General features: G+C 46.6%; 2 protein-coding genes across 5 annotated transcripts in view; one reads left to right on the top strand and one right to left on the bottom strand.

The window, feature by feature from the left end:
* The window catches only part of st7 (suppression of tumorigenicity 7), a 30,601-nt gene extending 24,446 nt beyond the window's left edge, over positions 1–6,155 (top strand). Inside the window, exons 6-16 of one of the 4 annotated variants that reach the window (XM_084477408.1) lie at positions 524–639; positions 924–999; positions 2,055–2,209; positions 2,572–2,669; positions 2,886–3,000; positions 3,170–3,242; positions 3,636–3,738; positions 4,242–4,404; positions 4,530–4,622; positions 5,016–5,155; positions 5,566–6,155. In XM_084477408.1, coding sequence (XP_084333534.1) covers positions 524–639; positions 924–999; positions 2,055–2,209; positions 2,572–2,669; positions 2,886–3,000; positions 3,170–3,242; positions 3,636–3,738; positions 4,242–4,404; positions 4,530–4,622; positions 5,016–5,155; positions 5,566–5,661 — 1,228 coding nt within the window. In that variant the 3' untranslated portion in view covers positions 5,662–6,155. Of the gene's footprint in view, positions 1–523; positions 640–923; positions 1,000–2,054; positions 2,210–2,571; positions 2,670–2,885; positions 3,001–3,169; positions 3,243–3,635; positions 3,739–4,241; positions 4,405–4,529; positions 4,623–5,012; positions 5,156–5,565 lie in introns of all 4 variants that reach the window. The other 3 variants (XM_084477407.1, XM_084477410.1, XM_084477409.1) reach the window with 3 other exon arrangements.
* Positions 6,156–8,496: 2,341 nt separating this feature from the next.
* Positions 8,497–17,175, bottom strand: wnt2 (wingless-type MMTV integration site family member 2; the record flags this gene model as incomplete). Its single annotated transcript, XM_084477086.1, has 5 exons — positions 8,497–8,702; positions 13,068–13,332; positions 13,786–14,063; positions 16,654–16,874; positions 17,093–17,175. The coding sequence occupies 5 exons, from the start codon at positions 17,173–17,175 to the stop codon at positions 8,497–8,499; spliced, it is 1,053 nt and encodes a 350-aa protein (XP_084333212.1).
* Between the last annotated feature and the right edge of the window lie 1,031 nt (positions 17,176–18,206).

Genomic DNA, 18,206 nt, shown 5'->3' with positions numbered 1-18,206 from the left:
TCTCTCTCTCTCTCTCTCTCTCTCTCTCTCTCTCTCTCTCTCTCTCTCTCTCCTGAATCACCCCATCGTATCCCCCTGATCTCTTGTTACGCTATCTTGTCTGACTTTCCATTTGTCTCTTCTGCTTCTCCTTTCTTCATCTTTTTCTTCTCTCTCTGACCTCATTTCCACTCTCCCTGCTTACAGATTCATTTCTGCTTTGCATGTCTCTCGCTCTCTCTCTCTCTCTCTCTCTCTCTCTCTCTCTCTCTCTCTCTCTCTCTCTCACTCCCATCTCTCTCTCCCACTCGCTCTCTATCACTTTTTCAAATGTGTTTTTTTCCTAGTGTCCACCTAGTTAGTGCATGTCGTACGGTCTGTGAGCGCATTTAGATAACGGACGTCCTCTATTTGTAATATAGATTCCGTGTGTTGATGTCCGATGATGTGTTCACACACTGTCCATACGTGTGTGTGTGTAATATGTGTACGACGTACGTGTGTGTGTGTGTGTAATATGTGTACGACGTGCTTTGGGTTCCAGGTACACTTGGGTAACGGGTCGGGAGCCCCTCACCTACTACGACATGAACCTCTCGGCTCAGGACCACCAGACGTTCTTCACCTGCGACTCAGACCACCTCAGGCCTCCAGACGCCAGTATGTACACACTTACACTCACACACACACAAACACTCATACAGACACTCGCACACAGAGACACACACACACAGAGACACGCACGCACGCGCACTCAAGCACATTTGGGGAAGTCAAACCTACTGTTGTGATGTCCAAACCATGTCGGTCCACACCTGGTGTGTGTGTGTGTGTGTGTGTGTGTGTGTGTGTGTGTGTGTGTGTGTGTGTGTGTGTGTGTGTGTGTGTGTGTGTGTGTGTGTGTGTGTGTGTGTGTGTGTGTGTGTGTGTGTGTGTGTTCCCAGTCATGCAGAAGGCGTGGCGAGAGAGAAACCCACAGGCTCGTATCTCCGCTGCACATGAAGCTCTGGAGCTGGAGGAGTAAGTTCTACTCGCTCACATCCCGTACTGTCATCCATTCAGAACCACAGTGGTCCACATCTGCTTGAAACACGCTTTGTCTAGTGGATAATCCGTTTGTTGGACTTTTTTAAGTTCAAAGTAAACTTGTCTTCTGCTTACTAGAATGGTAATGGTTTTAGGCCTGGGCGATATGGCAGAAAGACATATCAAGATATAACATGATCATATTGATCGATATTGATTACTATTGATCATTCTAATGACCTAAAAAGACTAGGAATTACCATGCTGGATTTAAACACTTTTGTTTAACACTTAATATGACCTTCCACTGTTCTTCATTGATAAATACTCCAATGTCGATACAATGAAATGAACAATGAAAAACCCTCAAATATTGTAGATAAAAATGGAACCGTGTTTGTGTAACAAACCCAGCTGCTAGATTCGGTGGTCCAGTCTCTTATCGATATATATTATATCGATAAGATATATATTGGTATTTGGTATTTATTGTATTTATTTGGTATTTATATTGGTATTGATCAAAAGTCTATCACGATACAATAATTTATTGATTTATTGATTGCCCAGGCCTAAATGGTTTACCTTTTTGGAGGTGTTGACTTTAATTGTTGTACACAGATGCAATATAAAGCATCCCAGAGCCCTGCTGGTGTTTAGGTCAGCAGAATGCATCTGGGATTAATTAGCCCATCCTTTGCCTTTCCTGTACGCGATAAGTGTATACAGAGGATAATTAATTACTTTGCCCACGATGGCTAAACCCTGACGTCTAACGGGAAAGCGACACGCAAATGATGTGATTCGAGGATGCTTTAGGAGGCGGTCGATAGCTGCCAAATATAAAGTGTATTTGGAGTTGGGAGACACATTTCCGCTGATTCCACACTCTTAAAACACACTTTTCTTAAGCGTGTCTTAATATTCTTAATATAATATTATAGTTTATTTTCTGTTGCTTTCTGTCCAGCCTAATCTTTCTCCTCTTCTGCCCCCTTTTGGCTCTGCCTTCCTCACGTCTCCACCTCCTCCTCCTCCCCCTGGTGCAGCTGTGCGACAGCGTACATCCTGCTGGCCGAGGAGGAGGCCACCACCATCATGGAGGCGGAGCGGCTGTTCAAGCAGGCCCTGAAGGCCGGGGAAACCTGCTACCGCCGCAGCCACCAGCTGCAGCACCACAGCACACAGTACGAAGCCCAGCACAGTGAGTGCACGCACACGCGCGCACGCACGCGCACGCACACATGCACACACACAAGGGGTCTGGTCATTTCCAACAGACTCAATAGTCAATACTGTTGTTATCCTCTGGAAAGAAAGCAATTGACTTGGCCCATAACATGTGGGTGACCCATGATATTTAATTTTACGCACACACACACGCTAGTAATACTGTGAAGGTTTTTTATTATCTGAATATTGACGTGCTTTTTAAGGTTTTAGAAGTGCTTTTTTCAGCATTCACTAAGTGTGTGTGTGTGTGTGTGTGTGTGTGTGTGTGTGTGTGTGTGTGTGTGTGTGTGTGTGTGTGTGTGTGTGTGTGTGTGTGTGTGTGTGTGTGTGCAGGAAGAGACACCAACGTATTGGTGTACATAAAGAGGAGACTTGCCATGTGTTCCCGGAAGTTAGGGAGAACACGAGAAGCAGCCAAGATGATGAGAGATGTAGGAGCCCACACTGTTACACTCTCGCTGTTTCTTGTACCCTTATGTTTCATAACAGTGATAAGTGACCTGCATACAATATTCCCCATGCATAAATGGAATTAAAGATTCTCAATCCAATTTCTAATACCGTCCTAGCCATGCCTGTGTGTTTTAATGACCTGTTTGTCGCCCTCTGTCTGCTGTCACATGTAACAACAGCTGTGTGTTTTCCAGTTAATGAAGGAGTTCCCTCTTCTCAGTATGTTCAACATCCATGAGAACCTACTGGAGTCTCTGTTGGAGCTCCAAAACTACGCCGACGTACAGGCTGTACTGGCCAAGTACGACGGTAAGCCGGAGAGACACGCCCCCCCCAAGGAGGGGTGTTTTGTGAATGGACATGATCACATTGAATGTTTTCCAATCTGCCGCTGGCTCAATCACAAGTCTCGTCTGTGGTCCGGTCCTCACTAAACCGTGTTTGTGTGTGTGTGTGTGTGTGCTTGTGTGCTCCACAGATATAAGTTTACCTAAATCTGCAACAATATGTTATACAGCAGCGCTGCTCAAGGCAAGGGCCGTGTCTGACAAGTGAGTACGGGGGGGGTCAGGGGTCAGTGGGGATTAGTGTCACCGGAGGGTTTCAGTGTCATTATGGGATGGATGCTTTTTTCTACGGATGCCGCTTAAGGGCAATGGACTTGAGACACACACACACACACACACACACACACACACACACACACACACACACACACACACACACACACACACACACACACACACACACACACACACACACACACACACACACACACACACACAAGGTCTACCGTCAAACCCATGATGTTTGGCTCGGGTTTCTCTTTTAATGTCGTATCAGTATGTCGGATGACAAATGCACCTACTTAAGAGATGCATCTGGAAAGATGCATCTTGAGCTATGTCATTGTGTTAAGCATCATGTGTATGTGTTGGTTCCAGGTTCTCTCCAGAGGCCGCGTCCAGGAGGGGGCTGAGCACCGCAGAGATGAACGCTGTAGAAGCCATCCACAGAGCGGTGGAATTTAACCCCCACGTCCCCAAAGTAAGCCATGACACCATGCTGCGCTAGGGGGGGGGCTGGTTCAGTGGTGGGAACACTGTTATGGCAGTTTGAGGACTAGTTCAGTGGTGGGAACACTAGTACGGCAGTGGGAAGACTAGTTCAGTGGTGGGAACACTAGTTCAGTGGTGGGAAGACTAGAACAGCAGTTTGAGGACTAGTTCAGTGGTGGGAAGACTAGAACAGCAGTTTGAGGACTAGTTCAGCGGTGGGAAGACTAGTAGGACAGTTTGAGACTTTTTAGTAGGGTTAGGGATCAGCCATACCCTAATTCTAACCCTTACCCCCTCACCCTACCCCCAATGCTAATGCTATATAATAATGTGTCGTTTTGCATTAACTAATGTTAATCAATGCACCCTTGTAAACTGTAGTGTCCACACCTCTCTGTTGTACTGGTGTCCCAGCGATACTGTAATACTGGTTCATCTCTAACATGTCCCCTCACCTTCTCCCCCCCCCCCCCCCCCCCGCGGCCCTCCCAGTATCTCCTGGAGATGAAGAGTCTAATCCTCCCTCCAGAGCACATCCTGAAGCGGGGCGACAGTGAGGCCATCGCCTACGCCTTCTTCCACCTGCAGCACTGGAAGAGAGTGGAGGGCGCGCTCAACCTGCTGCACTGCACCTGGGAGGGCAGTACGTACTCATGTAGATACAAATATATATATATATATATACATATATACACACCCACATAACACACATGGCACCGTATGGGCACAGAGCTATGCATTCATGTGTGTGTGTGTGTGTGTGTGTGCGCGCCCCCACAGCCTTCAGAATGATCCCGTACCCCCTAGAGAAGGGTCATCTGTTCTACCCCTACCCCATCTGTACAGAGACGGCAGACAGAGAGCTGCTACCAAGTAAGACACTTATATATGGAGTACTCGCATGTATGCTCAGCGATTTGGCTCTAGGGTATCTTTGTGGATTTTTTGGCAAAGTTGAGTAGCCTTAGATTAATTACGCATTTAATATGTATGTATATTTTCGGGTTTACGTACTTGTTACCGAGATTCAAAGTTTAGTGTATCTGCAGATCGAGGTCAAATCACTTATTTTCCCTTTGAATTTACACACTGGATGCCAACAACACTAATTTAGGCCACCAATTTGAAAGCCGTTGCCGTGGTAATTTTTCAATGCAAAAGCCTGTGACCAGCCCATGAAAAGAAGCATCTAAATGTATTTCTTTGTGCATCTGTGTGTGTGTGTGTGTCTCGTTTGTGCGTGCGTGTGTTCATGTGTGGAAGCAGTATTCCACGAGGTGTCAGTCTACCCCAAGAAGGAGCTGCCCTTCTTCATCCTCTTCACGGCCGGCCTCTGCTCCTTCACTGCCATGTTGGCCCTGCTCACACACCAGTTTCCAGAACTCATGGGCGTCTTCGCCAAAGCTGTGAGTCTCTCTCACACACACATAATTGTTGTTACCAGCTAGCAGGATGTGTACCTGGGCCACTTCTGTTGTTCTTAAAGGTCCCATGACATGCCACCAGGTGTGGTGTGATTAGCCGTTACAAGCACACATCTAGGTGGACATGCCCACTTGTGATGTCATAACACAGATTTTCAAAACGGCTTGTAACGGCTAATCACACCACACCTGGTGGCATGTCATGGAACCTTTAACTAAGTCTATATTATAGAAGAGGATTCTTCCTACATTTTCTTGTTTGTAGTTCTGAGCGAAGCCAAGTATTGGGTCTGGGCCTCCCTAGTTTCTGTTCCGTAATCCTGATCTAATCCTGCTTGGTGGAACAGTGTAAATGTTTTCTAACTTGAATTTCTTTGTGTCTTCTCCACCAGTTCCTGAGTACTTTGTTCGCTCCTCTCAACTTCATCATGGAGAAGGTGGAGAGCATCCTCCCCTCCAGCCTGTGGCACCAGCTCACGCGCATCTAGACGGGTTCTGGAGGGGACCGTCCGACACAGACACAGTTGAACTGATGGCCCACAGCGCTGTCTGGGACTGGACTGACACACCTTTGTGCCAATAAACAGGACAGGAGACAAAGCCACTGCTGGAGAGAGAAGGGATTCAAAATGAAATAAAGAAACAGAATTCAGAATAGTTTTGGACTTTTTATTTGTTATGTTTGCCATTTTGGGGGACGTGGATCTCTTGTAAAGCCGTTTGTTGTACAAAAAGAGGCGAGCGATTGCCATCTTTAAAAACGTGGAAAGAAACAAAAAAAAGTACAATAAAGGACTGTTTTACTGCAAGCTTCTACAACGCCGTGATCATTTTGAATCAGGTTTGTACGCCGAAACCAACAAGGTTGAACCTTTTGGGTCAGCTGACCTGCTGGGTGGTCTGTTGTGTTCCTTGTGCAATGTGTTCCTCCCAGAAAAAAAGCCCCAGAAGACGTTTCACTTTAAGTGCTCAAATAACTAGATTACTACTGATGACTACTGATGATTTCAGTCTATAGATCTCAGTTAAAAATGTTCCTTTGCTGAATCTGGATTTTCACTGGTGGGGATGCTCTCAACATCCTGACCTCACTCCCAACTGAATAAAGATCTGACGACATCCTCCCATGATCAGGTGCAGACCATGATTGCTCACAATCCATCCTGAGAAATGCATTGCAGTGTGTTAATATTAGAGACATTGGTGGCCACTTAACGTGTGTTCTTTTAAGGTTGTGTTCCCTTGGGCCCTTAAGTGTAATCTGCTGGATCACCAGTTGAGGGCAGCAGATTGCCACTTGTGTCTGGAATCCTGGGATGAAAAAGTGTTCAGTAGGGAACTCTAGTAGGGCCATCTGGTCAGGACGTGGAAGTGTTGGTTTTAATACTTAGGTCACTGGTTCCATAAACTACATTTAATGTGCTCCAAATGTATACATTTCACTTGTACAATAAATCTGTGGATTAGCGCATATGTTAAACAATCAGCATTACTGAGATTACAATGCACATTGTAATTGATCTACCTAATGGCACAACCTGCCTGATACTGGTGAATACATATTTTAAGCACAGGTGAACTGGATGAAAATGTCACGTTCTAGTGGTTATGCAATGCACAACTATCCTGTTCCATTATGTCACACATGTAATTCATTCTGTTAAGAGAGGCAACAGAATGCAGTGTTTTATGATCAAGCCAATCCCTCCCCAGCCTATTAGAATGTTTTTTTTTGCTTGTGTAAGCAAGGGTGTGACTGAGGACTAGAATTGCATCGCATAACGCTTTAAATGCTCCTGCAGTCTGGACAAGGTTTAGGATACATTTGGAATCCACATTTTTCCCCAACACTTGGGAGTAAATAAATACAATGAAACCAAAGTAGTGACTGCCATTTGACAACAGTAGACCACATAGGACGAAAGATAGTCTTACAAGCTCTCTAAACAAACATTGCTTAGAACGGTCACCCATTCTTACCCGTGGTTCTGTTTTCTGAATGCCTGCTTATGATTAGCATTGGCCAAACCATCGCAATATTGGGTAACAAGAAACCATTTGGCTTCCTGGGTGATTCAGGGAAGTCGATACATGTGTTGTCGGTGAGCATTTCATATGTGCAGTATTACTAACCAAGGTCCTGCCCTCAAAAAACATCACTTTGGTCTCGAAACAAAGTTTGGGATTGTTCCGATGTTGTGAAACTAGAAGAACATGCGTTCCAGGTGTTTAAAGAAGTGTTTATGAGGGACAGGCCACCGTGGCACGAGATGCAACATACTCGCAAACCGCTCACACATCTGTTGACAAACACGTAACGTAGTCAAGGTCTGCTGCCTGCTTGGTTCTGAGCAACGAAAAGGGGAAACCAACACCCATGGGGAGTTTAAAGGTGGCAAAGGTGAATTGTGAACGAACTCAGCAGCACGCTGGTCTGTCCTCTGCTAATGACATGTTCAGACTGCTCACTATCTCCCCTCCGCTGCTTCTGCACTACACACGAACAGAGAGAACAGTCCAGAAACGCATCTCCTGGGATCAGATCTTCACACACGACTCTCAGGTGTTCATAATGTTCTTCGTCTGGAGTTTTTTTTTCTCCCAACCCAAAATGTAAGAAGTGCTCTCAGATACAAGGGTAAGTGCTTCGGTGACTGAGTTGGAAGAACAGAACTACAGAGTATATATGAATGTGTTAATACAAAACATCAACAGTTGCAATTATGTAATATTAGAAGGAGATCGACACGCTACATATTCTGCTTAATACTAAACTTGTTTGACCTTTGAAACTTGGATAGTAATGACGTTACTCGATACAGAACCGAGACTCACATTTCTATTTCTACATTAAATAAAGTGAGTCGGGCGTGCTGGCACAGCAAGCAGACTGGTGAGCAGTGGGTCCATCTACTGGGGACAAAGTTCACCTCAACATGCCCTCTGACAACAAATAGAGATGACCCATCTCAATGGAATCCCTCCGTCCTTGGTGTACTCATCATCGCATCATTATCTCACGGACTGACTGTCCTAAAACCTGTCCCGCTTTCCAAAGCAAGAGGCGTTTTTATAGTCTGTTTCCCATGCCGGTAATAAACATGAGCTAGCATACTGATATATTAGGTGTGTTATGTGATGGCCCCCACGCAATTACGCGTAAGAACCTGATACGTGTGCAGAGTTACCAGACGCAAGACTGGATTTTTTTTGAAGACGATTCCAGCTCCCAGTCATTTTTGAAACGAGGAAAGGAAAGCTCTGATTGGCTGAACAACAGAACTGGGCGCGGCGGCGGGGGTGGGGGGGGGGGGGGGGCGGGGTCACGTCTGACCCTTGCAGGTGTGCAGGTCGACCTGCTGGTGGCAGTCTTGGCAGTGCACGGCGCAGCACCAGTGGAACTTGCACTCGCACTTGGTAGTGCGGCTGACGCGCGACGTGTCATAGCCACGCCCACAGCACATGACCTCACAGCTGTCCACGCCGCGGGACGTCCTGTTGCACACACGCCCGCCCGTCCCAAGGGACCCTGCATAGGGAGAGAGAGAGAACAAATCTGAGTATCCTATGAGATCCTTGAGGATATCAAAGGTGCTCCATCTTAAATATGACCCATTTTGGCAACACCGATGACACCTGCAAAACCCTAGCCTGGCTATTGCCAGACCAAGCTCAATCGTAGATTGTACATTGGTCTGGGGAGGCTGCTGTCATTTCCTTCAGCACAAGAGGCGTGATGCACGGGCCTAGTTCATCTGACTGTACGCAATTGGCTGCTTGCTGTCGCTTCCCTGTCGTCATTGTGTTAAACCAGCCAATAGCGCACCAGGGGGAGAAGCCAGCTTGGTGATTGGCTCCTGCAAAAACGTATCGGAAGCAGAAAGAAATGTATTGCTCTTCTCCAGACCCTTCTGCAGGGCGAATTCAAATCGCCGGCAGAACCGTACCCAGAACCGTACCCAGTCTAGCAAAACCCTGTTTAACCTTCAGCAAAGTAAGCCTGTATTGCCTTTGGAGAAGGAGGCTGTGTAGGTTTGGTGTATGCACTTATTGTGTGTTGTACATCCTAGCACTTAAAAATAGTACTTAGCCTTGTGAGCATCTTATCCTAGCCTTCTTTCTTATATACAGGGAATGGGTTAATCTAGCAATTGTAAGTGCTTGACACGTGTTTCTATGAACATGAACTGTACCGACAGCGATATATTGTTGTTTCTCTTTCTTCTGACAAATGTACTTGGCATCTGCTAAATGCCCTACATGTAAATGTAAATGCAGTTTGTGAGCAATACACCTTCCTCTGCTGTTCCTACATCCAGTGTTTACACACACTTTTCACACAAAGTTTCATACACGTGTCTGCAAACAATCACATCCCAAGTTGACTGGACAAGAGCCAGCCATGGCTGTGACCAGGGCGAGGTTAGAGAAGAGAATGGAGAGGATAGGGAGAATAAACAGAGAAGAGGAGAAAGAAGAGGAGACGTTACAGATAAAAGTAGATAGGAAAAAGCTGCGGTAAAAGGAGCCGAGTGGTTAGGCTAGAGGTCATTGTACTGAGATATTATACCTAAGAACAAACCAGATTTTAATCTGTGTATGTCAACACATTGTTGATTTGAAACCTTTACAGACATTCTATTTTTACAGTGTATTACTGCAGGCCGAATTTGTGTTAGCCAATTACTTCACTTGTGTACCCATGCCTCCAGCCACATGATTGGTCAAAACATATATGAAGCGATAGAAAGAGAAAGTGATGCCCCTTTCACCCAGATTTGAGCTTTCGGCCAACAGACTTTAGATATGTTTTGATATTTTGAGACTAGGGTAAGGGAGCAGCATGGTTAGGGTGGAGGAGGAGAGGAACGTGGAGAGGAGGGGCAGGGTGGTTAGGGTGGAGGAGGAGAGGAACGTGGAGAGGAGGGGCAGGGTGGTTAGGGTGGAGGAGAGGAACGTGGAGAGGAGGAGCAGGGTGGTTAGGGCGGAGGAGGAGAGGAACGTGGAGAGGAGGGGCAGGGTGGATAGGGTGGAGGAGAGAGGAGAGGAACATGGAGAGGAGGAGCAGGGTGGTTAGGGCGGAGGAGAGGAGAGGGAAGGGGAGAGGTAGAATGATGAGTTGTGGAGAGAGAAAGATGAGAGAATGATGAAAGAAGCTTTCACCCAGGCCTCCACTCTTCATCGGCTGGGTATTTTATATTTGGCGCCTGTCGCGACGCGTGTACACACACACAGACAGATTCACACAGACACAGACACACACACACACACACACACACACACAGACACCCTGGAGACGATCCCGATACTGTACTGGCCTCTTCACAGATAGTTTTTAGGTAAGTATCAGTCGCATAGCCGCAACACATTCTCTTTGCTTAGAAAGACAACAGTCTGGGAAAAATTCATTGCTAAGTCTAACTATTTGTTTCAGATGAACTGCCCAGCAGCAGGTGTTTATGTTCACCCGGGTAAACCTTTTCTGAAGTGACACGTAAAACGTCAAATTCCACTGTTGTGGAATTCCTTGATATTTACTTTCAAGCTGTCTTTGTGAACCCTCTGTCTCGCTCTCCATTATATGTCTGGGCATGATCTAAGCCCCGCCCATCTTGGCACCAAACCTGTCCGTCATCCACGGTATGCTGCACTGCTAGGGGTGACATCATGGCGCTCTCCCTCTCTCCCCCCCCCCCCCCCCCACCTCTCTCTCTCTCTCTCTCTGCCTCTCTCTCTCTGCCTCTCTCCCCCTCTCCCTCTCTCTCTCACCCTCTCGTCTGCTTATTGGATTAGGATGACAGGGCGCAGAGAGATGAGTTTAGCACCTGACTTGCTATGGCGCGCAGGCTAATTGATTTCACACTCCGCGGACTCCCCCTCCTCTGTGGGTGTCACAAGGTGAGAGTGATTGAATATATGCACTTCAGAGGTGATCGAGGGCCAGATTGCGTGCTCTTTTCCCATGCATTGTAATGCGTGTGAGGAGGGAGAATGAGCATGAGACTGGGTTATTTAAGGTTGGAGTCTATATATCAGAGGAAGAATGGGAGAGAGGGAATCTGTTCATAAAGGGGCCAACAAAAGGAAGATAGAGCAATGTTTTTACATAGCGCATGCCCCCCCTATTCAGCCTGTCTGGTGGCTGTGATGCACTGGTGCCCAAAGCAGTTCCCAGGGGCCACCCACCCTAGTTCCGCAGGGTCTCTTTTAAATGGTCGCCTGTGAGCAGGGACGTGCTTGGTTAAAGCATAGTCTACATACAGTAGTTGGCTAATTGGGTGGGGTTTGAAACCACTGTCTCGGACACAAAAGATGGTCAGGGAATTTAAACTAGAAACCCTTTAAAGCAGTTCTAATTGTGTGTGTGTGTGTGTGTGTGTGTGTGTGTGTGTGTGTGTGTGTGTGTGTGTGTGTGTGTGTGTGTGTGTGTGTGTGTGTGTGTGTGTATGTATATGTGTGTGTGTGTGTGTGTGTGTGTGTGTGTGTGTGTGTGTGTGCGTGTTTGCTACTAGGGTGATTTATCTTAGTGTGCGTGTGCTCTCTGGTTTCATTCGACTCAAGTGTGTAATGGGCCTTAAACCGAATGATACCTGATCACCACAAAATCTCTGCTCCCAACTACAACCTCTGAACTCACACGTACTACATACACACAAGGCGGAGACAGAAACCCTATATACACACACACACACACACACACACACACACATTTATCCAAGTCTCTCATGATCAATGACTTTAGGTTTTTACGCTTTCTCTAAAATACACACATCACATTTTCATACACATTTTTTATGGGGGGGAGGGAAGATATCCATCACTCCAAGAGCCTGTCTCTGTGCTGGACTGCGTACATGAACATGTCACCAGCTCTATGATACAGAACTAAAGATACCCAGGAGCACTATAGTGGCCTCCCAGTTCTGCAGCCTGGATAAAGCTCCCAATACCATGGGACTCATCTGCATACTGTCTAATATATATTATAGCCTTACCCTTCCACTGTACATGGACATTTGTATTATATTGTTGATGCTTTTGTGTTACATCTTATTCTACTTTGGCAATGTCAAGCCCCTTTCTGGTGAATTACTGGGATAACATTCCAGGCACCACCGTTGATTTACACTATTCACACATGCAGCCACGTTCAGGTACCGATCTGAATACCACCCAGAGGGGGAAAGGCCAGATTTATGCGTACTTTCTGCGACGAAAGCACTGCAGTCTCTTATTATTTTCAGGAACATGGCGGTTGAGGTCCTGACGATGAGACAATATATTTTATTCCGTGATGTAATATTAGGTTATTACGTGATGTCTAACCCATTATGAAACACGCATTCGATACATTCAAAGACACATAAAAAAATGACAGTTTGATGCATTGGCGCTACTTAAACGGAATCAAATAAGTCATCAGCGGAGTCTTTTGATTGGTTCAGAAAGCCTCACTTTAAATGTGTCTCAGGTCAGACCACCTAACCCTTTAGGTGCCTTCCCCAGCAATTTCACTGCCTCCATCACAACGCAGCCACACCAGCAGTGTCCCCGATATGTAACTAGTTCTTGAGCAGGTAATCGCCAGTGTATTATCCGAAATATCTACCCCCGTTCCCATTCACACATGACCCCCGTGCAGCAAATGTTCAGGAACATTGCCGGGTAACACTGCATGTGTGAAAGGGGCTTAAATATCCCTTTTCCATGCCAATAAACCCCTTTGAATCTTGGCAGAGAAAGAGAGCGAGCACGTGTAACAGACAGCGGAAAAAAGACAGGAACACACAATGGAGAACCGTGGGTCCGAGGGAGAATAGAACGGATTAGATTCAGGCATGGAGAAAGCAGGACAATTAAAACACAGGACATGCATGTGCAGCGCTGCATGTACCTGACTCATAGTTGCGTATGCAGTAGTCTGGCGAGTCCTCAAAGTACACCAGGTCGTTCTTGCTGGGCCGCTTGAAGTGTGCGTGCGCCGCCGTGAAGCCCGCGCCGTACTGGTTGACCGCCACCTGCACGGCGCCGTTGTAGCGCCTCCGCAGGTGGTCCCCGGTGAGGCGGAAGTCGGCCAGAGCCAGCCAGCAGGTCCTCAGACTGCAGGAGCCGCTCACCCCGTGACACTTGCACTCAAGGGTCATGAAGCGCTTCACTGCCTGGGGGGGGGGGGGGGATATAATGACCATTATAGACACTAGTCTCCTCCTCAGCAGCCTGCATTATAGACACTAGTCTCCTCCTAAGCAGCCTACATTATAGACACTAGTCTCCTCAGCAGCCTACATTATAGACACTAGTCTCCTCCTAAGCAGCCTACATTATAGACACTAGTCTCCTCAGCAGCCTACATTATAGACACTAGTCTCCTCAGCAGCCTAATTATAGACACTGGTCTCCTCCGAGGCGGCCTACATTATAGACACTAGTCTCCTTCCAGCAGCCCCCTTTGAACAAACGAGTCACCCCCTAGGGACGCCTGAACTGTAAACACGCATCCTCCTAATGCCCAGCTGATGATTCTGGGTGCTGATTTGACTGGGACGGTTTTTACGCTTAGGTGATACAACCAATCAGAGCGGTGCGGAGCGGAACACCTGGGCCCTGCGTACCTTGCGGCCGGCGCGGTTGTTGTGGAGGTTCATGAGGGCGCGGGCGTCCCGCTCGGCCCGCTCCTTGGCGTCCACGAAGGCCTGGCTGAAGCGCACGGCGTGGTCCACGTGGTCGCTGCAGCCGCCCCAGTCGAAGGCGCCCTGGGCGTCCCGCGACGACCCCTTCTTGGTGGGGTCACAGGAGCAGGAGTCCAGCTGGCCGCCGCTGCAGGCCCGCGCCAGGGCGTGCACCACGCCCGCCGAGGACACGGCGTACACAAAGGCTGCCTCCCGGCTGCCTGTGGTGTGGGGGGGGCAGGGGTTTGTTAAGTAGGGGATAGGATCACGGTGACGCGAGGGCCCTTTGATAGGGGAAACGTCTTTAAAGGTCCCGTGTTATACCACCAGGTGTGAGTGGGATTAGCAAGCCGTTTTGAAAATCTGCCTCTTCTGTCATCACAAGTGGGCGTGTGCACCTAGATGTACGCTGGCTAGATCCGACCCAGTGGACTGTAGCAAACGTTGCTCATCTATCCGTCACACATCTAGGTGGACGCGCCCACTTGGCATGGCTTATAACGGCTAATCACACTCACACCTGGGGGTATAATATGTCACCTTTAAGACATGCCGTACGTTTGTTATGGCATCTTCCAACATCTTTCTTTGGAACTAGTTTTTTTCCAATTTGAGCAACAGGTAAACACGTACAGCAGCTCTTAAGTGTGGCTGTTCAAACAGCACCTTTTGCTGTCTTGAGATCCAAGAGCTGCTTAATAAGGTTTAATAAGGACTGAGGACTAGGATATTGTCTCCCTCTAGAAAGTAGCCAACTAGGACCCATAGAAACTAGATAAACAATAATGATTTTGAATTGATGTGGGGGAAAAAAAAAGGGTACATATGTGCCAAATTACAGACAAAGTTCAAAAAGTTCAAGCCAATAGCAGGCATTCACATGTGTCTTTGTTACAGTGACAGAGTGACTGAACTCTGACCAATGATTTATTCAGACCAAATTAAAACACAGGCTTTAACCACACCTAGCTTTGAACACGGGGTACACAGAAAGGTAACTGATGTTTTTATTTGCTTTCATATTGATCACAATGAACTATCTTCAAAACTACTGAATTATTTATCAACACTATGTTGTGTTATATTAATTAAACGTAAAAGGAATAGGAACACATGACTATCCAGAGTTCAGAGTTCTGGCCACTATATGGATCTTCTATGGTTCACTACACAGGTTACGAACTCATTCAGGGCCTACTTTAAGACCGTGAGAGCACCCAATTTGCTTTAAGTCAATTAACAACTGCTGCCTCTAACCTGTCACCATGAGAGCCCTAACATTTCTCCAGAGAAAACTGTCTCCGTATATCTGCAGCTCATCCCATTAACAACTAAATATAATCAGTATTTTAAAATGTGTGGAAACGTGAACAACTCTAGAGTATTTTGGGTGAAAAACTCGCTCTGTCAATGGGAGATAATGGCGCTAAGCTAAGCCTAAAGAGATGGGGGCACCAGAGGCAGAAAAGTACTTTGCAATTGTCTGAAGTTAGTCCGACGGAATTGACAATGAGCAGCTCCTGAGAGCTGCCTCCGTGTGTGGGTAATGCTGCCAGTCGTCTGCGCTCCTCGCTAATGCCGTGTGACAGAACCAGGCCCAGGCAGGGAGGTCCAAATACCGCACGGCTGATTAGGGGCCCAGATGAAACGGACCAGTTGGAGGTTCCGCCCCGCAGGTTAATGTAAAGGGCCTGGGAGTGGAACATCAGGCCGCCGGTGCAATAGGGTCTTCCAGTGGCATTAAAAGAGACCAGGCTTGTTATAACACGTCGTTAGAGGCGATAGAGGCTTAGTAAGGGAAGGAGAGGGGTCGGAAAGTGACACGTCTAATTTGACAGTTTTCTGCTCTGCCTAGACCACACTCGTCAATTGCATACAGGAGCTGGTGATGCGAAGACCTGATCTCTTTCGGACTTAGATCTTCAGATCTCGTTCATTCAAATGAACTTATATTTTTAGGATTGTTCATTTATGCATAGAAATAATGCATGTCAAATATGGTAGTTTAATGCGCTTGTGCATATACTGGATGAAAAACGGTAACAGTGAAGACGTAGGGGGTTTACGTTAAAATTATTTTTTAAGCAGACAAGTAGACAAACAATGCACGACATATCCAACATTTTCAATTTCATAATCAATTACCATATTTAGGTTTACTTTCGCAAATTAATAAACAATGTGTCTGAGGAGCTACTTTAGTGCACACATTTAAACACCACATCGAGGGTCCCTTTAAAATGATAAGCATGAAATTAACGATCCACTCGCAGATACGGATCGTACGTGCCGGATGATAGGAGTAATGTGCAAATCCAACAACGAATGAATGATCCACTCTCGGATCGTACGCATCGGATCGCACAAAAGATTCGTTCTTTTTGGACGAATCGTTCATGAATCACACATCCCTAGCTGAAGCTCGGCTACTGATCGGTTGTTGTCCGTCAACTTGATAAATGCAGCACTGTAAAATGACACCATGTATGGAATGCGACGAAAGGGCAAAGATGAAAAAAATTACATGTAGGCAGTTTACCAGCCTTTGCCGAAATTTGATTCACGCATGCATATGGCTTGTTGGCTCATTACAATTTTGGCAAAGGCTGGTAAACTAGTTGGCAGTCATGCATGCATGAGCTGGCACGTCTCAATTATATGCGCTTAGACAATTGTATTAAAACATTACATCGGTAGATAGCCTACTAGTTCGCATACGCCGAGTTGCTTTTTCCCCCTCTAAAATGCTGAGTAGCCTACTTTTGCACAAAAAAAGTGAATCGGAGCAAGAATCAACATTGCACAACTTACTCCGTAGCAGGAGCCGTCCGAACAGGTTGTGGTCCCTCGCCATGGTGTGGCAGTTCCAGCGGTGGTTTTTAAACTGGTGCTGGCACTCTGCGATCCAGTCCTTCATCCCGGCCCCGATGGCCTGCATGACTTTGGGATGCTGGCGGCACAGCTGTCGCTGCTTGTTCACCAGCCCGGGAATGTTGTCGCACATCACCTGCGATCCGATGGTGCCCATGTACCTGCACGCAGAAGTAGATGGGTTACAAGAGCGAATATTTAAAACGTGTATCAATTATGCGATATGTTTCTTTTTACGGTTGACACTGTATGACAAATCTCTCAAAAGATAGCCGTTTCTTTCCCCCCACACGTGGCCGGAGTGCGGTCTACATGGAGACGGTCTTTGCGCACTGTGTGGTGGTGGTGGTTGTTGTAAGCGACTGTGACTCATACTTACCACCAAGACGCATCGACATGGGAGGTCAGCCAGCACATTGCTACCGATAAATAAAAAAATATTCCACTTGGTAATAAATTCATAATATCGTACAGTTAATAGCAGTATGCACCTGTACTTAATAGTTCCATTAGTCTAAACGCAACCCAAACCAGGACGGCGGGTTTTTAACTTCTCGATGTGCCCCAAAAAAAGAGAGCGTTTTATCGAAAATAAAGACTATCACAGAAGGCTATTGCGCTTTAAAAAAGTAAGGCATCGTTGTACTTCAGTGCGTAGGATATATATAGTAGTATATACGTGCCAAGATATGCGACTAAACAATTGGTCCCACGTTAAGAGCGATTTGCGGGCTAGAGATGATCTGCTATCAGGTTTAAATTGCTTACACAAGGGGTGGGCGCAGCCAGGTCTCAGGAATGAGGTGAAGAAATGAGATGTCTGAAAGTATCTGTTCAGGCTAGCTTGACACCAGACACAAGGTTGGCCCACTTCCAAGCGGCAAGGTGTAGAATGTGGTACGAAGTGACGGCATAAAACCTCTGCGTTATAAAACAAAACAAAAAAAAACAATCAGACGGACGTGTTATGGAAGGAACCGGCGCGCCAAGGGCGCGTCGCAGGAGTCGTTCTCCCTCTCGGTGCCAAATCGTCCAGAACAACGCGTCATGACGCGCTGTTAATGTAAACACTTTTTTCCCGCGATCCATACGTCCCAAGTAGCCTGATCAGTTTTGTAGATGTTTAAACGTTTTTGCCCAGATTCTACCAAAGTCGCACCTTAAGGTGATGCGTCCATTTCGATAAGATTATCCGCTGCTCTCTTTTGAAGTCACATTGGCAATCTGAGCGTCTGTCTCACTTGATTTCCTTCTGCTTTGATCTTGCTCCATGTATGGGGAGGTCTGACGAGATGAGATTATTGGATAAACTGGATTTCCCCCTCATGATCTCCGTGGAAGAAAATGATAAAATTTGCTTCAATGGTTTCGGAGAATAGGATTTGAACCACCATTGACCTTGCAGTTCAGTGAAAGCGACAAAAAATAAAGCCACTAACAATCAGTTATTGACTAGATTATTAGGCCTATAGTTTTTCTCATCTCCCATTATT

This window comes from Micromesistius poutassou, assembly GCF_964030765.1.
Source record: "Micromesistius poutassou genome assembly, chromosome: 13".
In the NCBI taxonomy this organism is placed as follows: Eukaryota; Metazoa; Chordata; class Actinopteri; order Gadiformes; family Gadidae; genus Micromesistius; species Micromesistius poutassou.
The sequence above is the reverse complement of the archived record's forward strand: the minus strand, read 5'-3'. Positions and strand labels throughout refer to the sequence as shown.